This window comes from Mytilus californianus, unplaced genomic scaffold, assembly GCF_021869535.1.
Source record: "Mytilus californianus isolate M0D057914Y unplaced genomic scaffold, xbMytCali1.0.p SCAF_12, whole genome shotgun sequence".
NCBI lineage: Eukaryota > Metazoa > Mollusca > Bivalvia > Mytilida > Mytilidae > Mytilus > Mytilus californianus.
The window spans coordinates 3,231,773-3,255,152 of record NW_026262604.1 but is presented as its reverse complement, the minus strand read 5'-3'; the positions used below and the strand labels follow the sequence as shown (position 1 = coordinate 3,255,152).

At 35.0% G+C, this 23,380-nt stretch overlaps 3 protein-coding genes across 4 annotated transcripts; 2 read left to right on the top strand and 1 right to left on the bottom strand.

Annotated features, from left to right (window-relative positions):
* The first annotated feature begins 1,167 nt into the window (after positions 1–1,167).
* On the top strand, positions 1,168–12,346 carry LOC127721210 (heat shock 70 kDa protein 12A-like). 2 transcript variants are annotated; one of them, XM_052227893.1, is made up of 5 exons: positions 1,168–1,299; positions 3,302–3,646; positions 5,018–5,236; positions 9,388–9,526; positions 11,189–12,346. In XM_052227893.1, the coding sequence occupies exons 2-5, from the start codon at positions 3,317–3,319 to the stop codon at positions 12,268–12,270; spliced, it is 1,770 nt and encodes a 589-aa protein (XP_052083853.1). In that variant the 5' UTR covers positions 1,168–1,299; positions 3,302–3,316; the 3' UTR covers positions 12,271–12,346. The 2 variants fall into 2 exon arrangements, with proteins under 2 accessions (XP_052083853.1, XP_052083854.1); XM_052227894.1 differs by having other exon boundaries at positions 1,169–1,282.
* Positions 12,347–12,400: 54 nt separating this feature from the next.
* On the top strand, positions 12,401–17,721 carry LOC127721213 (uncharacterized). Its single transcript, XM_052227900.1, has 3 exons — positions 12,401–14,708; positions 15,793–16,218; positions 16,661–17,721. Exons 1-3 carry the CDS (start codon positions 14,693–14,695, stop codon positions 17,158–17,160), a joined length of 942 nt encoding a protein of 313 aa, XP_052083860.1. The 5' UTR covers positions 12,401–14,692; the 3' UTR covers positions 17,161–17,721.
* Positions 17,722–18,183: 462 nt separating this feature from the next.
* Positions 18,184–21,904, bottom strand: LOC127721211 (tripartite motif-containing protein 45-like). The gene is made up of 2 exons (XM_052227896.1): positions 21,808–21,904; positions 18,184–19,903 (listed from the first exon to the last, which is right to left on the bottom strand). The coding sequence occupies exon 2, from the start codon at positions 19,895–19,897 to the stop codon at positions 18,227–18,229; it is 1,671 nt and encodes a 556-aa protein (XP_052083856.1). The 5' UTR covers positions 19,898–19,903; positions 21,808–21,904; the 3' UTR covers positions 18,184–18,226.
* Positions 21,905–23,380: the final 1,476 nt, after the last annotated feature.

The following is a 23,380-nucleotide window of genomic DNA, read 5'->3' as shown; positions in this document are numbered from 1 at the left end:
ATAACTAATTAGAGACTTTATAATATTCAATCGAATTTCTTTATTTTTCGTTGTGGATTTTAAATGTAATACATCCATATTGGTCAATATAAAAAAAGGAGATTTGGTATGATTGCCAATGAGACAACTATCCACCAAAGCTCAAATGAAGCGTATGTAAGCAATTAAAGGCAACCGTATTGGTTCATTCTGTTTTCATTAATGTAGCCTTTATTGACTATAATTTGTTCTTATCGAGGTTTTGCTGCAATATCTATAATTTTAAAAATATTTCATTAAACAATGATTCTTAATTTGAGAAGTAGTTAAAGATTGAATTTATTTATACTTTACACAGGACGCAAAACCTCAATGCTTTTGATCATGAGGTTAGATAACTATAAGTATACAACCCAGGTACGGATCAGGGATTTTTAAAAAGGGGGGGGGGGGGACTCCGGAAAGCCAACGTTTGGCGTGATACTGTAAAAAGTCTATGCGTTTATTATATATAAATCTCCTAAATCCGCCTCTACAACCAGTTAATTCATAAATTGATGCATACACTGACTGAAATAGCTTGCAAATTTTATCACAAAAAAAGTTTTAATGAAAAATATTTTATTTTTATGTCACAAACCAGTCTGTGCTTCATAATGCAACATTTTTTAACGACAACAACTTCATAGTTAATAACCTGTACCTAAATATACATGCAAATGAATTTAAAATTTTAACTTGAATTAAACATACCATTTTCATTGGCGGATCCAGGGGCAGGTGTTCCGGGGGTTGGAACCCCCCCCCCCCCCCCCCCCCTATATTTCGATTTTTTCGTTTTTGTTTGTTTGTTTGTTTGTTTTGTTTTTTTTATAAATTATGTGAACGTTTCATGGTTTTCCGGGGTTTGAACCCCCCCCCCCCCCCCCTCCCCCCTGGATCCATGCCTTATTTTTTTTTATATTTAATAATACCAATGCTGATACTTTATCACCCGCAGTTTTTTTGTGGTACTTTTGTGATTATAACAGGCAATAAAATATCACTTTTTTTCATATTTAAGAAAAACAAGTGCACAATGGAAACGTAATTCTCGACAAATTAAATATAATAATACAAGGAAAATATACCAACTATAAATAACCGATTGGAAACCCCATTCTCTCCCTTGGAAAATTTTCTATTTTAGTGCTAACAAGGAAGTTAATTAATGAGAAGGTCATGTAATGGATACAACAGTTTTATTTTTACGTTTGAAGAGAATGACACACAATTGACCATGAACTAAATTGTGTATCTGCAGGTTAGCTGTGAGAAGAGGTAATCATTTTTTTATTTATTCATTTAAAATCGGATTCGGGCAATCGTCCAATAATTTTTGAGGGTGGGGTTAACAACCGTTTGTTTTTGTCTCAGGTATTTGTAAATATTTGTGGTGCTGAAGTTGTGTTAGGGGAGGAGGAGTAACAGGAAACGTACTCCTAGATTTTATGAGATTGTACGGTATATTTGTTTGAGTCCGATGTTCCATATTCTGACATGTGTACATAATACTTAGTAGTTTTTGTTGTTGCATTTTGAAGGACAATTTCACCATTTTCCTGAATATCTTGAGTGTTCATATATTATTATATAATATTGAGTTGTATAATAGACATTCACATGCGTATTATTGAAAAAAAAAAGAATTGTGACAGATTATCAGTCAACGTTTGCACACTTTTTGGTACTAGATAACAGCACCCTACAGTGGCGGATTTACCGGGGGGCATAGAGGGCACGTGCCCCCCCCCCCCCCAGTCCAGGTCACCAAAAAAAATTCTAAAATAATTTCATTGCTACTGAATCTGCTTATCTAGAGCGGAAATTAATCACAGCTTGATTTGACTTCTTCGCTGGCCGTTAATTAACCCCAGCTTCAACATGGCGTTACATGCGTGATTTATGACAACTTATCGGAGGTTGTGTAAATATTGACACCTGTGTGTAATGTCTCTTTTTAAAAGATTTGATGTAAACTATATACATGTACATGTTGATTGGAAAAGTACGAATATTTTTATTGGTTTTAAATACAATATCATAGATTAAGATCGATTAACAGGTGAAATCTTCTGATCGGGAAAGAAATTACTAACCAAAATCTGTGTTTTAAACAAATATGTACAAATATATGTTTAGTGCCAAGAATATTAGTATCGATATATGGGATATGTCTTCATAACAAAATTCTCACATTACCATTTTTGTAATTTTTTCTTTTTCCAAACTGTCATCTGGTGTGACTTTATTCAACAACAAACTTTTTTTTCAAACAAGACTTTTTTTAAACTATTTGAAATGTCGTATTTTCTTTTCACTCCTATTTTCAAAGGAAACCAATAATTTGTTTTAAAAAAAATGCCCCCCCCTTTCCACAAAAAAGAATTTTGTTGTCACTGTCTAATATATAATCATTAATAAAACGCAATTGTATGTTAAAAACATAATCTGGAACTAATACGTATATTTTTATTTTTCCTGTTTCAATTACCATGTACATACATGTATGAGTCTAGGAATGGGTCACCATTTATGAGGATATGAATGGGATCAGAGACATATAATATATGTCTCTGATGGGTTTATAGAAAAGAGAATAATGGGACCAATAAATATGAATAAATATAAATAACAGAATAAAGAGGTGATTGTTTGTTGCTAAACGTGCAGTGGCAAATATTACATGCATGCTTAGGACAATTACAATACAGATCAATTGGCAGAAAAATAAAGAATAGAGTGAAATGGTAAAAAAATCATGAAAAGATATAGAACTATAGAAACGATGATTTGACCCCCTCCCACACACACACCACCACCACCACCACCACCCTTACCACCCACACTCGCATATATACATCTCTAATTAAATATTTAATTTTGGTCTCATGGTGCCCCCCCTCCCAAGACATCAAGGTTCTGGATCCGCCCCTGCCCTAGTGATCTCATATACTTTAAGTAAGTTTACGGGCGCCAATAGTGGAGCAGCAACTGATTACCCTTCCCAGAGTTCATGACATCACTTCCGGTCTTTGATGGTTTTCGTGAATTTTGTTTTTTAAGTGTTTTCCGTAATGTATTTTGTAGACTCATTTTTTTTTGTCGTTTTAGTTTTTAAGTTTTAAATTAAGGTGATATTAATGAAATATACTGGGTACCAATTTTATTGCACAATATCTGTTATTTAACGTAGGGCAAACACTAATCAACCAATCAATTTAATGAAATTTTTTAATATGATTCAAACAGTTTATTTTAACTGAGTTAATTATTCTTGTAGTTATTAATAAAAAAAATGGCGACAAGGAGAGCATCAGAAAGCAGAGGAAGTCGGTTAGTTGTTGCTGCTATAGACTTGGGAACAACTTTCTCAGGATATGCCTTTTCCTTCAGATCTGATTTTGAGTCCAACCCACTTAAAATTAGCACAAATGATTGGTCAGCAGAGGGAGTTCACAGTTCAGAGATGAAAGCGCCATCTATATTGCTTCTCAATCCTGACCAATCATTTAACTGCTTTGGATACCGAGCACAACATACTTACTCAGACTTGTTGGACGATGACCCAGAAAAAGCGGCCAAATATTATTTTGTCAAAAACTTCAAAATGCAGTTGCATAATAGGGTATGTAATTATTTAATTTGATATGAGGATGTGTATGAGTGTCTTCTTCATTTCTGTATTCTTTAATCGAATTGGCCATTTTTCTCTATTACATTTTTGTCTTCTTCCTTTCTGTATTCTTTAATCGAATTGGCCATTTTTCTCTATTACATTTCTGGACCTTTTATTCATTATACCTAATACTGATGCTCCCCTCTATTCGTTAAATATTTTCGCTTTTTTCTATTTTTCTATTTGTTTGCACTATTAAATTTTTTTTGCCTTTGAAGAGGAGATACCAATTAGCCAGTCAAAATCATAAATCGAAACAAACTAACACTACTATGGCAACCCCTTCCAAAAAAACCCCACAAAAGTACAAAAAAAAAAAACCATTAAGCAGAAAACTTAAAATCATGTATCCGCATCTGTATTTTAAAAGTAGCACAAACATATTCTTGTTTCTACAGAGTACACAAATATGAGCAACTGTGACAGCAGCCAGTTTACCAATGTTCAAATGTCATAAATCGAATTAAAAGACGAATGAAGGTAAGGGAGCTACCATTTGATTTTTATAGGGGGCTAGGATGAAAAATTTTGTCCTGCCTTTTTTTTTAGTTTATCCTGACTTTTTTTTTACATAAATTGTCATCCTGCCTTTTTTTTTACTCAAAACTCCTGTCCTGCCCTGTTTTCAAATTTCATCCTAGCCCCCCCCCCCCCTAAAAATCAAATGGTAGCTCCCTAACAAACAAAAACGTGGGGAATCGCATTAACACCAAAAAGAAGAGAGACTGGATGTGTCGACAGGGTAAGCGTCTCCTGTTATGATGTGTCGACAGGGTAAGCGTCTCCTGTTATGCAGTGTCGACAGGGTAAGCGTCTCCTGTTATGATGTGTCGACAGGGTAAGCGTCTCCTGTTATGCAGTGTCGACAGGGTAAGCGTCTTCTGTTATGCAGTGTCGACAGGGTAAGCGTCTTCTGTTATGCATGCGTCATCCGCCATGCGAACCCACAATGATTAAAATATCACATAAAAAAGCATTGTTCACTTTATCGAATATTCACAAAATGCAACACTTACCGAAAATTTGGGTGTAAATATTTATTCCTAATAGGTACTTGCTACTATTACGTTGAAAACGTCACTATTACTTAAAATTATCCTTACGTTTAAGACTAAATGCCGGAATGCAAGATCGGATTGGGAACCGATTAATTACGGACATAACAATGATTTTTCGTTACTATTCTATTTTCCACCTAATCGTAGCCAACACCTTCTTAATATTCAATTGAAGAAGGTATTATTCGTTTACGAGTCTATAAAATGCTATATGAGGTTAAATCGATTTATTACACAAATAAATGAAATAAATTTTTTCCAGGAAATTTCTTTGGGAATGATGATCCAAGACGTAACAGGAAAAGAATTGCCGGCTATCAACGTATTTACTGAATCAATAAGGTTTCTCAAAGATCATTTCCTTGAAATGTTCACCGACAAAAAGTTAGGCTTTACTATCAATGATGTCTTCTTTGTGATTACCGTTCCTGCCATTTGGAGCGACGCTGCAAAGCAGTTTATGAGGGTGGCCTCTGAGAAGGTAAGCTATCTTTGCTCACCGACAAACAGTTAGGTATTACTACCAATGACGTCTACTTTGTGATTACCTTTCCTGCCACTTGGAGCTATGCTGCAAAGCAGTTCATGAGGTTAGCCTTTGAGAAGGTAAGATATTTTGTTCACCGACAAAAAGTTAGGCTTTACTATCAATTATGTCTTCTTTGTGATTACCGTTCCTGCCATTTGGAGCGACGCTGCAAAGCAGTTCATGAGGGTAGCCCCTGAGAAGGTAAGAAATCTTTGTTCACTGACAAAAAGTTAGACTTTACTATCAATTATGTCTTCTTTGTGATTACCGTTCCTGCATTTGGAGCGACGCTGCAAAGCAGTTCATGAGGGTAGCCTCTATATATATATAAGAAGGTAAGAAATCTTTGTTCACTGACAAAAAGTTAGGCTTTACTATCAATTATGTCTTCTTTGTGATTACCGTTCCTGCATTTGGAGCGACGCTGCAAAGCAGTTCATGAGGGTATCCTCTCTATATATATAAGAAGGTAAGATATCTTTGTTCACCGACAAAAAGTTAGGCTTTACTATCAATGATGTCTTCTTTGTGATTACCGTTCCTTCCATTTGGAGCGATGCTGCAAAGCAGTTCATGAGGGTAGCCTCTGAGAAGGTAAAATATCTTCAGAGGATCGATATAATAGGGTAAAGTGCTGAGGAAGTGTAAGACCTAAACACTGGAAGAGCTATATGAACAAAAGGGACATAAACATAGTAAACTGAGCATTCAATTGGTGTCGAAACAATGTTAGCTCCCCTTCCCCCCACGTTCTTGCTTACCCATTGGGCATTACCGCACATAATGAGGTGGCGTCTGTTCGGATTTGCTATGTGTATAAATATTCAGCGACGTTCCTTCGGAATATAAAAGTTTAAACTTATGGTCATGAACCTTATCAAAACTACATCATCATTTTAAATAGTCGGTCACTTTTATCAATCTAACAGATACTAAAATAATTTCCATTGATGCAACGTAGAAGATATTACTTGTTTTCAGTTTTATATGATTTAGAGTTGGTACACGGTTTGTCCCAATTAAACTCTCTTTGGAAGTTTTTTGATTTTGTGTTATTTTTTTATCTTTATTGTTTTGTGTTGTTGTTGTTGTTTTTTTTTGTTTTTTTTTGGGGGGGGGGGCAGGCGCAAGTCTCAGATTTTTTTATAAATTTTTTTTTGTTCATAACAGGATGAGATTGCAAAACAATTTCAAATAATCTTTAGTTCCTTATTTGCCGTTGTTATAATTTTCAGACAATTAAACTGGCAAGACAACTCCCAAAGCAACACATTCGACCTATACAATCTGCTAAATGAACACAAAATATGCCAACATGTTAAGGTGATATACATCACTACAGGGAGATAACTCTGTAAAAGCTGAACGTTTTAGTTACGTTCTATTGATAAGGAAATATTAGGCTTTTCAATAATCAAAATTAGTGTTTGTCAAACTACTATATATCCAATGAAATTTTTGCGATAAAGTGTGTGGTTCAATTTTTTGATTTTTTTTTTATATTTTTGTCAAAAGGTCAAAGTAAATATTTTGTCAAAATTTTATGAAAATTAAACGAGCCAAATTTGTTTTAGTCAAGGTGTTTGGTACCACTTTAACATATTAAGATCTTTGATGATAATTAATTGTACTTATAATGTTTCTATCTTTATTTGCTAAGTTCTCAAAATCATTTTTCCCCTGGTGGTCCTTGAAGAAAATCTGTAGGTCCTCACAATTAGATCGTTTGCAAAATACCAAAATTGTGTGTCGGTTCTTTGCAATATTTTGGTGGACAAAACCTTCGGACCACCACTTTTCGAGAACTCTGTAAATATTTGATTCCAATTGCGAACTGTTGAACCGAGGTTATTAAATTTAGTTTTAAAACATCAAATACCTCAATGGGCAGACACTACAAAAATATAAACAATGATTGTTATTGACAGCGTGGCTAATATTACTTTATCAAGTCAAAACTTAAATTATGTATCAATGAGTCATTTCCCTTTTTTGTGATACTTAGTACTAGGTAATGTCGAAACTAGCGTTTCCTATGTTCAAGGAAGTCATTAAATCATAAAAAATATTAAAAAAAAAGATGATACTTAAACTAAATGTGTGATGTATACTTGTGTGATAGTGAAGGTAATGATTGGATTTTACACTTTTGGCACCATTTAAACTATAAATGAGAGTCTGAATGGGGTTTTCAGAATAGAGAATAATTGACAGAAAGTGCAGAATAAACTGGCTGGCGCCAAAATAATGAAGAATAGACAAAAAATAGGTCAAATTAATAAGTTTAGTGTCGGTTGTTTGTGAGGTCTTTATTGATATTGTTATCATTTTATGCATTTACTTATTCCTTAGATTCAGGGGCATAGGAACCGCCAGAGGCGGATAAAGGGGGGGGGGGGGGGGGGCAAGGGTGCCCGCCCCCCCCCCCTTTTGTGGGAAAAAATGGGTTGATTATATAGGGAATCACTGAAGCATGACTGGAACGGGCCCCCTCTTAGTAGGCAGTCAGTGCCCCCCTCCCCCTTTTTGAAAATTTCTGGATCCGCCACTGAACGGTTAGGGTTGGCAAAACTATTGTTCCTCCCACTTTTTGGTCAAGAAAAATATTGTTTTTCCCTATCATCTAAGACATAAGAAGCTATATATATAATTAAAAGTAAAATAACAAAAATACCGAACTCCAAGGAAAATTCAAATCGGAAAGTCCCTTATCAAATGGCAAAATCAACAGATCAAACACATTCAACGAATGGAAAACAACTGTCATATTCCTGACTTGGTACAGGCATTTCCTTGTGTAGAAAGAGTTGGATTAAACCTACATTTAAACCTATAGAAAGGATGGTTTATTTCCTGGAATCTAAGTTTAACCCACACCTACCAATTACACGAAAAAAGGCAGTTGTTATCGATTAGTTTTATCTGTTGATTTACTAACTGGATTCCCTTCCTGAGCTACAATTATCTGTACATAATGATCAAATAAATGAATAAACAAGAAATAAATGAATGAGTAAATGAATGATAGAGTGTAACCACCAATGTAAGAATGAAGGAAAACCAAACAAATGCAGTGCCGGAGCCAGGGGGGAGCATACGCCTCATTTGATCGTCCAAAATTAATTATACCAACGGGTTTTCACGATTACTATGATTTGTTTGGCATAAAATCGTCCAAAAATGTCCTGCCTCGATTCCCTTGGCGGTACACGGTATTGTACGTTTTATGGAATAACATCCACACCTTTCAAAAATCCTTGATCCGCCCCTGAAATGAATGAATGAATGAAGAAAAATAAGCGAACGAATAAACGAATGAATTTATTGATTAATTGTGTCTTTGTCTACCCTCAGTATAAAAATAAGATGTTCTAGGATTGCCAATGAGACAACTATCCACTAAAGTTCAAATGAAGTGGATGAACGCAATAATAGGCAACCTTACGGCCTTCAACAGTGAGAAAAAAACCAATACCGTATAGTCGGCTATAAAAGGTCCCGACATGAAAAATATGAAACAATTCAATTGAGAAAACTAACGAACTAATTTATAACAAAACAATGTACGAAAAACAGATATGACAGATATGATTCAACGACAACCACTGAACTACAGGCTACTGACTTGGGACAGGCTCATAAAGAATGTTGCAGGGTTAAACATGTTTGTGAGCGCTCAAACCTCCCCTAACCTGAGACAATGATGTAACAGTACAACAAAGGAACAAACTATAAAAATCAGGTGAAAAAGGCTTAACTCATCAGATGAATACAAATAGAAAAAACATCTAAAACCAAACACAGAGTGGACATGGACGGGTACTTATACATCCCAAAAACAAGAAGACACTAAATTCAGATCTGAGAGTACTCGCAGTTATACTGACAGATAATTCAAAGCCAATAACAACTATCGAAAGAAATCATGTATCTAAGACTAAAATATCAATCAGTACACATCCAACATCCAATGTATGTATTAGTAGTGTAAAGACGTCATTAACAGCCAGAGAAAACATGACCTTGTGCAGACAGGTTAAGAAATTCCCAAAAGATGCTTGCAAATGAATGAAAGTAAGAACTCTATCTTTTTCTACTCTCAGGCAGGTATAAAAAGTTCCCAGATGATGCTAGCATATGAACCGGAAGCTGCTGCCTTGTTTTGTAGTCTGTTACCCGATGACCAAGGAATTGCTAAATATTTCCAGGAAAAACGAAGACTTATGATAGTAGATCTGGGTGGTAAGTAGTATAAGGGGGCGGAACGTCGGGATGGGCTTTAATTTTTGCGGGAATTCGGTATTGGGTCTAAATTTGCGCGGAAATTTGGGATTTACATCTATCATAGACTGGTACCCGACCATTATTGACAATCTTGACAACATTTGTATATTCCGAAGGCACACTGAATATTTTACGGAGGAAACCAACCTACATCTATCAAGACTCGAGAATTAATGATTATTTTTTTTGCGGAATCCGAAAAAAGTACTTTTTTTCTCAGGAATTCGTGATGACAACCCGTCCTACGACCCCTCTAGTATCGTTGTTATCTAGTTTTTATGTAGATTCGGTAATTATTTTTAATTTCTATATAGAATAACTTGTGTTTAGAATTCGATCAACCTTTGACCCTTTCCAGTCAATCCTGAGCTTAACATTTGGAAAATTGTGCGACATTTGTCTGTCACTTGGTTGGTCAATAAATGGGGAATAATGACAATAAAAGAGAACTCATCCATGGAAAAAGAATTGTAAACTTGCCTATATTTCAAGATTTACTGACAGTGTTCCCAATGATACAAAAAGCGAGAAGATGGAAGTACAATAAAAAAACCAACAGTTGTCGATGAATGACAATCAGTCACAATAGCAATCGTGAAAAGACAGACATGGCGCGGAAAAATGGGGTTCCAACCCCCGTAACACCATTAAACGTTCACATAAAAAAAAATAGTTTCAACCCAGGAAAACCCCCTGTATAGAAGGAAGTCCCTGCTCCTCTAGGTGCATCTGGCTTGTCTGCCTCAAGCCATATCAAATACTTTTAGTATATCCAACGAAAGCTTTACTCGTCAACTTTGAAGATGTTTATATGTTAAACGTTTGAAGAAGTAATGTGGAAGATAAAACTTTAAAATTAAAAGTTCATAGCACCGATCATAGTTATCGTATTGAAACATGTTCCGCGTGAAAGAAAAACAACGTTCAATGGCAAAGCATATATTCAGGACGATAACATGTTTACGAGTTTACACTATGTTTAAAACTTTTATACTCTGCAACTTCGTATTTGAGTTGGCTCTCCATCTGATTTGAATCAAGCGCACTGATGAGTCTGGTATCTTTGAGGAGTTTTTACTCAAACGGCACGCTTATATGAAAATGAAGAGGTGTGGTATGTTTGCCATTTAAAAAACTATCCATTAAAGACCACAGACTAAAACAGCTACCCACGGATAGTTGCATTCTAATGTTTTGTCGAAATATTTAGCAAATTATAGTATCTTTAATTAATATACAAAATGTTATAGGTTCCGAACTATTTCAGTCATCGGCCAAATGTAGAACCAGATTAAAACTAACTATAGTTGATCATAGTTCGGTAGAAGATTTTGTCTATTAATAAGATAAATGCACAGTGACACGTACGGTTCTGTAATTAGTACTTTGTCAGAAGCGAATACAGGATTTTTGAAAGCGAAAGAGGGCGCGTAATTCATAATGATATAAACTGCTGAGCGGAGCGATGCGAAATTTTTTTAAACGATTTTATGCCGAAAAAGAATTCCGACCAAAGGAGGGTGTAATCACTCTACGTCACACCTCTTGAATCCGCCACTGTTAGTATGAACTTTCTGTGTTTGTAGTACCATTTTATGAATAGCACTATTATCATTTCAGGTGGTACGGCTGATATAACGGTTGTCAAAGTAATAAAACGTGAAGAGAAACTTACCTATATAGAGCACGTGTACAGAGTTACAGGAGGGGCTTGGGGAGGTAACCAAGTCAATAAGAATTTTGAAAAATTCTTAGAATCTGTATTCGGAAATGACGTCATGGATGAGTTTAAAAGAGATTATCTTTCCCAATATTTGGAGATGATGAGAGACTTTGAAGTGCAGAAGAAAACACTTTCAACTTCAGGTACGAAAACCGGTGTCGGAATCAGATTTGGGGGCGACCTTCGTCATATTTTTAAAAGTAAGCGAGGAAAAGACATAAAAGATGAATTACAAGACAAATATAAAGGTTTAGTAAGAATAACAGGTGACAAATTGCGATTTGACCTAGCAATATTCAAAAGATTTTTCCAAGACTGTGTAAATAAAATTGTCAATCATATTAATGAAAGCTTTTTGAAAAGAGGATGTGCATGGCCGTCTGCTATGATATTAGTTGGTGGATTTTCCGATGCTCCTGTTATCCGGGAAGCAATTGTTGACGCCTTTCCCGTTATAAGAGATGTTGTGTCGCCCGTGGCGACATCATTGGCAGTTTTAAAAGGATCAGTTATATTTGGTCACGAACCAGCCATAGTTACTGGCCGAGTCTGTCGTGAAACGTTAGGCCTCACACTCCGTCGTCCATATGTACCAGAAGGTCAAACGGAAAAGAAAACGTTTAAAATTGATGGACAATTGCGAGCAGATAAAAGTTTTCAAAAAATGTTTTCAATAAATGAAATCATTAAACTTGGACAAACACGTACAGTGGCAATACAAGATCTTCATACAAACAAAGAGCTACGAAAACATCCGAAGATTATCGAAGTTTATGCTTCACAAGACGAAGATCCTAAATATATCACGGACGCTGGTTGTTCCCTCAGAGGAAAAATCACTGTTAATCCGCCAAACGGTAAATGGCCGGAAAATGCGGAAGGTTTTATTGATATGGAAACTGGAGGAACGGAAATTATCGTACGGTACAGAGACAAACATTCTGGTCAGATTACTGAAGAAACGATAGATTTTATGTGATATTTTTTATCTGAATATAGTTTTCTCTTCAAATGTTATTATATATACAAAAATTAAAAATTACTGTAACTGAAAATTGAATTTAAAATCCTTTTTATGGTCAGAAATGATTAAAGCCATATCGTTTGTGCATGCTTATATTTTTAATCATTTTGGATATAGAGTACACCCTAATCAGATTGGTAATTCAATGGAGACTATCTCTATCCCTCAGATTTGTTCCATTACTGCTTGCTATATGAATCACGGTGTATGGATAAACTTCCCAATTGCATATCTGCATACGTGTTTGTGTTCCTAATCTTGATGTTAAAAACGTTGATGCATGAATTATATATCTAAGTACAGCAGCCAATATTAGACTGTAAAAGGACAGGATTTTATACTAACCAATAGTCCAATTTGAACATGTTTATCACTAATTGTTTCCCCTTGCCAATTAAAGGCTGGATCAATTAATTAAAAAGATTTGAAAAACTTAAAGGTCACACAAATAAATTAGATATGCTCTTTCCGGTAGCTCTTTGTTGTCAGTGTAATTTTATGTCCCTCGAAATGGAAACAACATTTCAGATTCAATTATGGAATTGGCAAACAGTTAGGTTTCAATTGTTCTTTGGTGTGGTATTTTCTTTTATTATTCTCCAAAAAAGGGAGTGCTAAAAAAAACCAGTTAAACCTATCAACATGTGTTTATGTCTGTCTCATCATTGATTTTATAGTTTTATAATTCAATTCAATTCAATGTTTTATTAAAGTCTCATCTCTCAAACAAGTACAATCAATATTTATACATTATAAAACATGATATATGATACTCTGAATGTGTGTATGCCCAGCCTTTGATAGTGAGAGGCGGACATTATTTTTCCAGTGTCTACATTCGTCCGTTCGTCCGTCCGTTTTGCACGGTTAGCTTCGGATACAAGTTTTAGTTCATGGCAGTTAACCGTAAATTGTGGTGACAAAATCTTGAAAATAAGTACACATGCTCATTATAATAGGATCTTTAAGAAATATATGCCAATATATTGTCCTTTGCAGAAATCGTAGTTAGACACCAGTCTTACAACATTTTTTTTATAGAGTCTTAGTGCTTATCATACTTTTTTTTTACAATTGAAGACATTCTACTGAAGTCGTCTTTTATATTTTTAATACGTTTGATTTCTGTATCATTGATGTTTTCCTCACATTTGTTGGCAGGCGATGGATTAAACTAAAATTTGTCAGCGTGATGGATGAGTTTATTTGACAACTGATATCAATCAAAGACAACCGAGCCTCCTCATGGGGTTTTTGATAATGTGATTACTTGGTCGTTTTTATAGTGATTATTTGATTACCAGACCAAACATTTCATGATTATTTGATTACTTGATAATCTAGGATTGCATTTTTGACTATTTGATTTATCTTGTTTAAAAAAATAATTAATGATTATGTGATTATTTTGGCAAACATTTTTTGATTATGTGATTACTTGGACACCCCCATGAGGGGCCTCACAACCGCTTTGTTGATCTAGTGATACCTTCTTGCATCGAGTGCGTTCGATTCGTCGGCTCAACCACTGCCGTGTCAAACCTAAGACTTGGAAATTTACATTCGCTTCTTCTCCGCTAAACACACCTAATTTAAGCAGCGAGGAGTAAGAGCAAAGAATGGTCTTCTCAGAGTCGAAATAATGTCGGGGGGCCTCGGTTGCCGAGTGGTCTAGGTAGTCGAACTACTGTATCACTAGCCAGTCAACACTGAGGTTGTGAGTTCGATTCCAGCACGTGGTAGGTGCGCTCGACTCCAATTCTTATTGAATAGGGTTGTCACTTTTCCTACCGAAGGACTGTGATTCTCTCTGGGCACTCCGGCGTTCTCCCCCAATAAAAACTGATTGCAGCGAAATAGCACAATAGTGTTGAAAGTGGCGTTAAACACCAATCAATCGATCAACATACTGTCTACATGTGTACTGATAATATGAGTACTAGCACGTTAAAATCCGACTCAGTGTAACGGTCAAGTACAAACAAACAGAGTTCATACTCATATCGTATTGACATGTTCTGGTCCTAATATGCATGTATTGTTTGCCCCTGAACGTTTAACGTAAATCCATTCCCATTCTCAACTGAAGGTCCATATATATTTATAGGTTGACCCAAAAAGAATTCGTTCAAATATAACTTTGAAATAGGTTGACCTGTCAAGAAGTTCCAATTTACTGTATACATTTACAAGTACTATATACATCTGTCTTCACATGTCTTTATCTCATTCCAAAGTGTACATGTAACTGTTACAATATTAATCTTAATAAATGAGTAACTCTATTGTTTTCTATGATAGGATCACTTAACACGTTATTCTGAATTAATGAATCGTTTATCGACATGAAACTTTAAATGGAAGTTTGAATTTAAAAATGGTTTCAACAAAAGGTAAATTTGAAATTTATATAAAATATTACGATGCACATTATCATTTTAATGAAAAGTTAACTCATTCATCTGACAAAATTTGAATGATAGACTGTAATTCTTAACAATTAAACAGTCAACAGTAAAAATGACTTAAATGTTTGAAATAACTTGAACTGCTTTCCTGGAGTGCATCTGCATTTTGTTCACTTTTTGTATACCCGCTCTGTGGTTCTTTCTTTGTAACTCGTAACCGGGTCTTCACCCGCAGGAGCCGTACAGTTGTGTAAATAGACTACGAGTCGTTTACTCCTCTGGATTATCTGGTTACTAACTATGGACGTCTTAACGTCAAGTTTACTTTATTTAAGTTTATTTTATTCAAATATATTTTATGCTTTGTGATTAAAAATAAATGTCAAGGAGTATTATTGTTTGGAACTTTTGTTGTTGTTGAAAATAAGAAGATGTGATATAATTGCCAATAAAACAACTCTCCACCAGAGACCAAATGAGACAAAATTTATTAACTATAGATAACCATACGGTCTTCAACAATGAGAAACCCCATACCGCATAGTCATCTATAAAAGGCACTGAAATATCAGATGTAAAACAATTCCAACGAGAAAACGAACGACCTGATTTATGTACAAAACAGTGAATGAAAAACAAGTATGATATTCAGAAATAAACTACATGCACAACCACCGAATTACAGGCTAGTGAATTGGCACAGGCACATACAGAAGGTGGCGGGGTTAAACTAGTTTGTAGGCGCTAAACCCTCCGCCTAACCTGGGATAGTGGTGTAACAGTACAACATAAAAAAAAATATAAAAATCAGTTGAAAAGGGCTCAACTCATCAGATCGATACAATGTCCACATTTTTAAGTCAACACATATGGTAGTTGCGCATCGAGAAGAAACTTAAAAAAGCTAGGTCCAATTCGGAATCCGGATTCTACGACAATCACATTTTTATTAACAAAAGTACTGGTATAGTTGATACAAAACAGGATGCAATGTTTAAAAAGACAAATATGTGACATCACATAAATTCATCAAAATTTAATTTAGTAGTATGTTTATGTATAATTTTAGAAATTAAGTTTGAAGAACACGGTAAAAATTTGACAGTCGTTGACAATGGCTTAGCAGTGACGTGGGCGCCAGTTTATGCGGGTGGTGTGGCATTTACAAACTTGCCTGTCAACCAGGGCGATAAAATCACTGTCCAATTGTTTGGAAGTGGTGAGATACGGTTTGGCGTAATTCAGATCGACCCGATTTTCTTGGGTAACCTAAGAAAACATGTGCATGGAGCTGATCTTATTTCACAAATAAGTAGTATTACACTCTCAAACGTTTCACCGATATTTGTTACGATCATGCGAGGTAAAAGACAAGATGGCGATACACTGACTTTACGCTCAGTTACTACAGGCAAGCGCTTTGCAAACGTGAAAAGAAATAGAGGCGCTTGGATTGTCTTTGAAATAGTTTATGGCACAGTTTCTGTTGAAATAGGTAAGAAATATTATAATTCATAATATTTTTTGACACCTCGGTGTGTCGTCTGTATCTATCAGGAAGAATTGGTATGATTTTCAAAGAGACGATCATCACCAGAGACTAATGACGCAAATGATGTCAGCTGTTACAGGTACGGCCTTCAACAATGAAGAAAACCAACACTAGATTTCTACTCAAAGTAATCAATATTTCGGCATTTGCAATTATTTATCAGGTTTGTTTAAAAATCTTCCAGCTGAATTTTGCACTGCATAAGATCGCATTTCCAACAAGATTTTTTGGGAAAAATTGATTGATTGATTGCCGTTTGCTTAACATTGCACATTATTCATGGCATGTTTAGGTTGGACAGAATCTGGAATACTATTTACATTTGCTTTAACAATAAAACTTTGGTGAATATATAAACAGTTTAATTCAATTCTATCTTTTCCAGTGAATATTGGTGGTTTTAAAGATTATAAAATTCATGAGAACATGGATGTTAACGTCATATCAACAAACGGAAGTGACGCCATTACTAGTGATTTGGTTAAAATGCTGTTTTTCTCTCCTACAAAAATTAGCTTGATCCATCAAAACCCATGGACATCATGTACTTTGAACCGACCGATTCATCGAGGAGAAATTATAACATTCAATTGTCAACCTATTGCCAGAGGGCGTAGAAAACCAAATTTATTTTACTTGAAAATATTAATATCGGAATCGAAACCGGATTTAACTGCAATTGAAATCACGGAATATTCAGGTGTTTATCTCACAAAAAAATGGGAAAATGATGATTGTCAAGGATATATACAGCTGTCAATATCTTACAGTGGAAATTTGATATTAATAAACAGTAAAGGTGATTGCTGCACGGCAGATATTAGGACAAAGAATGTTTGTGTGGTTTTTACATTATTCAAAGTCAAAGTTCGATTTCTTACCTGAAAATCGCTGTCAGGAAACCATGTTTATAGATTCGTAAATCAAATATATTTCCAAATGGTACAATACATGGTTATAATACGTATACACTAGTTTAAACTGAAATCGTTTGAATATAAAACGCCTTTTTAAAACCCATCAAAATCGAAATTGAAATTCTTTAACAAGAATATGTCTTGCGTCAACAATTTACAAAACCCTTTACTTTAAATTGAAAATGAATAACACATGTACACATTTTTAAAGTTGAAACTATTAACTGGAATCATCTTAATGTCAAGTTGAAATCTTAAGAAATTTGCAAGAAAATCATAGTATTATAATGAAATACGTGAACTTCGGGATACTTGAGCCAGAAATATTGATGATCGTAAAGACAATTTTTTTCATAATCTGCAGGTTAGCAACATCGGACTGTGCCATGTTTTAGATCGATGAACAACTTAGCCACCGTTTTTGACGTTCTAGTGGTGAATAAGGTAACGGTATTCGACTTGTTATTGCTCATTCTGGTTAATATGTTTAAATTTTTAAACGCGAAACATTAAATACTATTTCTAAGTCTGACTCATCGATATGATCCAACTGTGGATCCGACGTAAATTCTCATACTTAAAACTCTACAAATAAACCTATTCTGTAAATAGTGCTTGTGTAATCTTATATTAAGTTCATTACAAGTTTTGGAGCAGGTTTCTGCTTACCCTTCCGGAGTAACTGAGATCCACCCCGGATTTGGTGGGGTTCGTGTTGCTCAGACTTTGGTTTTCTCTGATGTGTTTTGTATACTGTTGTTTGTCTGTTTGTCTTTTTGGTTTTTAACCATGGCGTTTTCAGTTTATTTTTCGACTAATATATGAGTTTGAATGTCCCTTTCATATCATTCGCCTCTCTATCGAACCAATAGTAAAATGAATTTAAGAAGTAATTGCAACAGCTGACGCTGCGGCTGGGGTATAAAAGAACTGGTCAATATTATTAGGTTAAAGACATCTTGAAAGCGGAGGAGATACGTCTACATGTACGATTATTTCACAACATTTATTTAAAGATCTTGCTGAGAAAAATTTCAAATATATTTACAAGAGAAAACAGAAATAGATTTTCCCAGATCATTTGATATGTACAATTTCGAATAGTTTTTATTAAACGCAATGCATCGCGGGAAGTTAAGTTCGTCACTCTCTGTCAACATTTCTTTATGAAACGTTCCTTTTGGTAGCAGGCGATGAAGGTTATGCGACTTCATTCCGAGCAGATATATATTATCCTGCACATCAGTCGCCATGTTAACTGGCCATCGAAAATTCTCGGAATTATACGTAAACATGACTTTTCCATCTAGGAGTCTGATACATCGGAACATCCCATCTTCACCCTCACAGCAGTAGATTGTCCCATTGATACCAGAAGAGAGGCTGTGTATTATTCCCTTTCCAAATTCCAGTTGTTTGACACGAATCCCGTCCTTGTTAACAATGACAACCTCGCCCCATCGCCCCAATGCAATATTATCTTCTACCAAAGTTATTCCATAACACTTAGGAACTTTAATTGGTGGATCGACATTTGAGGAATCTGCATCTACATGCTGAATACAACTGCTTTCCGGGATTGTAACCCATGCTTCGTCCGAATCCGGTACGACGGTTATATCCCATGGCTTCCCTGCAAGTGGTAGTTCGCAGAGATACTTAATTTTACTTGAATAAATCATCAACTTGGCACTATGCTTGTTACAGAGAATTAAACTGTCATTTCGTGTTACTCCAATTCCAGTTACTTCAATGTCGTCATTGTTGTCACTTACCATAAATGTTTTATCCAACTTAAATCTCGTAGGCATGTAGTTTTGACGGCGCTTTCTAACAGTGTCGGTGGCAAAACCACTTTCATTAGTATAACAACCATCTTCATTTATAGTATCAACAGTTATTGTTCCAAGGGAGTTAATTACAGACAGCAAATTTGACTTTTGAAAGGAGACTTCCGTTTGTTCACGTGATTTCAAAGCTACTTTGAGATCCTCTAGACTTTTCGCAATACTTTTCGAATTAGAATTTAGAACTACAAATAGATCGCTTTCTGTTCCATTCTTTTCAAGAAATTCATACTGATTGCACATTTCGTTAACGTGCTCTGTTTGTTGATCAATTATATTTACCTCATTCTCGGCTTTCGATATTATAGATGAAAACACGGAGTCTACTTCCGCTATCAGTTCTGTTTCGATATTATCAATGTGTTTGAGAACGTTTGATTTGTATTTTCGAATCCGTTTCTTGATTTTAGCCTTGTTGTCACAAAGATCTTCTTTATTTTGGTGCGTTTTCTCCTTTAGCTGGCTTACCGTTTTCCTCATGATGCCAATTGACTTTACAAAATCATTAAACTCTGCTGATTTTTTCACGCCTTTTGAAGCAATATCGATCGGCTTTACTTTGCTACAACTGTTATGTCCGACTCCTATGCATGACTTGCAGCAAAGGCACGCATGCGAGTTACAGTAATATTCCACTTTGGAACCCGGATGTTCTGTACATAATTTACTTCTCAAAGACGCATGTACCCAAGTATCACCAAGGACAGTGACGTGGTGAGTGAGAAGAGGTTTGAACGTATCATGGGCTTGGAAGCAATCCGAACACAACGTTTCTGCACAGTCATGACAGTGTTTTACAGCAACGGATGACCTTCCACTTCTCGAACATGGCTTGCAGAACTTTTCGGACTGAGTCATTACTATCTGAAATATATACATTACCATTCCATTATCGTTTAAACTAATTAAAATATATATATATAGATTCTTACATTGATACTAGTGGATTATCGGATTTATCCAATCGAGATAGTTAAATTATCAATTTTAAAGTCCGAGCCTCGGCGAGGACTTTAAAATTTATAATTTAACTATCGAGATTGGATAAATCCGATAATCCACGAGTAACTATGTAAGAATCTGTTTCTCTAATGATTAAAAAATAAATTTCCTTTTTTGCTAAACTAAAATCCCCTTCGAGTGCCTTCCACTTTCCATAAAGTTGTCAATTTCATTAACACCTGTTAGCATATTTTGATACATCCAGTGAGCTGAGAAAGGTTATGACCCTTAAACTCATCCAATCATCTTCTGAGATCACTGGCAACCACACGTTGATTAAATATTTTTATACAATGGGTTCGGAAAGGGATAAATTTCCATAGAATTAGAGAAATATATATATATATTTAATTCATAATTACTCTAAATATCAGCACAACAATGTTAAATCTGCAAATTTGCGGAAGCAAATTTTTGTTTGTTCTTCCCTCGACGGGATTTAAACTCACGCTATTGGGATATCGTGACAACACCGCCTGCACTGTGTCCAGCGCTCTAGACTATTCGGCTACCTAAACTGAACTAAAATTCAGCTTTCGGTGGCCTAGTGTTACCTTTCCTCGTCAGTAGAATCTAGAGTTGTAACACAGTACATGATATATTAGGCATGAAGATGGAATTGATTGCAGATTAGCTAAATTATCTGTCGTAAAGGATCGTAAGATGCAGTCACAGAAATAATTATTTGATAAGTACGTCTAAACAAGTGACAACTCTACGATTGACCCATCCATTGGATTACCAGTGAAGGTGCAAATTTGCAGATTCAACATTGTTGTGCTGATATTTAGAGTAATAATAAAATTTTATCAAGAGAAAAAAAAAAGGGCACTGGACATAGTGCAAGATGTGTTGTCACGATATCACCATTAGCATGAGTTCGAATCCCGGCGAGGGAAGAACAAAGATTTGCTTCCGCAAATTTGCAGATTTAAACATTGTTGTGCTGATATTTAGAGTAATTATGAATATAATATGTGTTTTCAGCCGTGTATCACCTTCACTGGTGATCAAATGGATGGATCTGTCGTAGAGTAGTTGTCACTTGTTTAGACGTACCTATATGTAATTATATATTTTAACGATATTTCACAAGAACAAAATAATTTTGATTGGTAAACAACAATCAAGCGGTATTTCAAAGTCATGTTTTATGTCACAGTAAAACGCAACGTCCATAAATATTAACACGTAAATTAAAATAAAAATTACTTCTTTTGTTCTGTAGTTTTAGTTGGATTGAAAGGTACATGTAGACAGTGCGCACATTTTTCGTATGAAATATTGTTCTGTATTATAAGCAATCAATCAATCAATCAATCAATCAATCGATCGATCATACAATTAATCAATCAATCAATCAAATTATTAAAAAAAAACCAAAGAGATACGTAAGATGTGACTTAACATTTGTTCACTGGCTGCAAGCAAAAAATTGGAATAGTACTGCAAGCAAAATATCGGAATAGTACAGCAAGGAAAATATTTAATTCAAATAACGTAATATTTATATCAATATAAAAATAAAGAGATGTGGTATGATTGCCAATGAGGCAACTATCCACCCAAGTTCAGATGAAGTGGATTTAAAGCAATTATAGACAACCGTAAGGACTTCAGCAATGAGAAAAACCCATAACGTATAGTCGGATATAAAAGGCCCTTTTAAGAAAAATGTGAAACAATTCAAACGAGTAAAACTAAGGGCCTAATTTATATCAAAACAATTTATGAAAAGCCAATTATTTAAAACCATTAATTTTTACCTTTTATCGAATTTAAACCAGGTGTTTTTAATTCACAATAATTACATATAATATCCAGATGTGTAAAATGCTGAATATTCTACCTTAGCAACCTAAACAAGAGAAGAACATATTGTATGCCTCAATAACAAAACCTTCACACAAATAAGACGTTAGTAAAACAATACTAACTTTAGATGATACAATCAGATGAACAATACTAAATTTAGATGATACAATCAGATGAACAATACCATTCAGATGAGATACAATCAGTCGAACAATACCACGATGTGCTAATTATATACGGCCTATGACCCATGACATTTAACATCCAAATTGGACAATGAAACGTAAACAAAATATCTTAATATTAAAAATACTCTAATGATTTTAACTACGGTACAAAAGTAGACAAGGTTATAGAATAGTTTTACTCCGCGTTTAACGATACCATTGAAGATCAATGTAACCAGTTTGTACTCTTAGCCTGTCGTTTACATTGTTTTGGTTTTCCGATATAAGGGATGTAGTGCGTACTGAAACCAACAATATGTTTCTTTTATTTCCATGCATTTCCTTATAGTATAGATTGGGCATCTAAAGGGTTGAATGGCATAGCAATATGGTCATTTCTGAACTTTTCCTGCTCTTGCAAAAGTGGGGCGTCCGTTTGGCTGTGAGGGATGTGTACATACTGAACAACATCGAGGCGGAATCTGGACGATACATCCAAGGTCTCGTTAAGTGAGAGTGTAGCGGTTTCTTCATGTTAAAGAACCATTCCAACATCTCTTTGAGGGGTCCGAAGGTAGCCGGTTGCAAACCAAAATGTGTGCCCCTATCAAATTTACCCCATTTGTCAGTGGAATTCATAATTTCTTGTCCTTCATCCCTGCCGACCTACCCTGAAGAACATACCTATCGTATGAATTGTTAATTTGTTCTCGTCCTAAATATGCATGAAGTATTTTCCACTGGACGTTGACAAGCAATACACGATCAATCACACGTTACATACAAACAGTCGAAACGATTGGCTTAAAGTACAACTACAAGTGGTGACTTTGTTATGTAGACCATGAACTTCAAGAGTTGTCCTTTTATGAATATTTAATTTCTATCATTTAGTTTTCTTTTTTCTCACACACAAAATAATGATTTTAATTGCAACAAACAGCTTGAAAAAAATTAGCTCTTTATATATAACCGTTCTTTCATAATATTTTTGAAATTACCATGATATTACACCTTTTGGAAAAGTATGAATCATACAGTAATATTCTCATACTCGGTGAATACGTAATTCAGCTGATACAATTTTATTTGACATGAATTGCTCGATAAAAGCGAGGTAACTCAAATAGTCTAATGTCGTTGATAGTTGTTTTTAAACAGTAAGTACGAAGATACGATGCCAAACAGTTCATTACAAAAAGAAGTAGAAGAAATTCGTCATGAAAAGGTTGTGTTTTCTAACTATAACACAGTGTCTCGAAAGTGTTCTTCACTTTTTTTTCATTTTTAGGTGTTTCTTTATTCGTTATCTATTTTGCTAATTATTCTCTATTCTTTATATTTTAGCACTTCATTA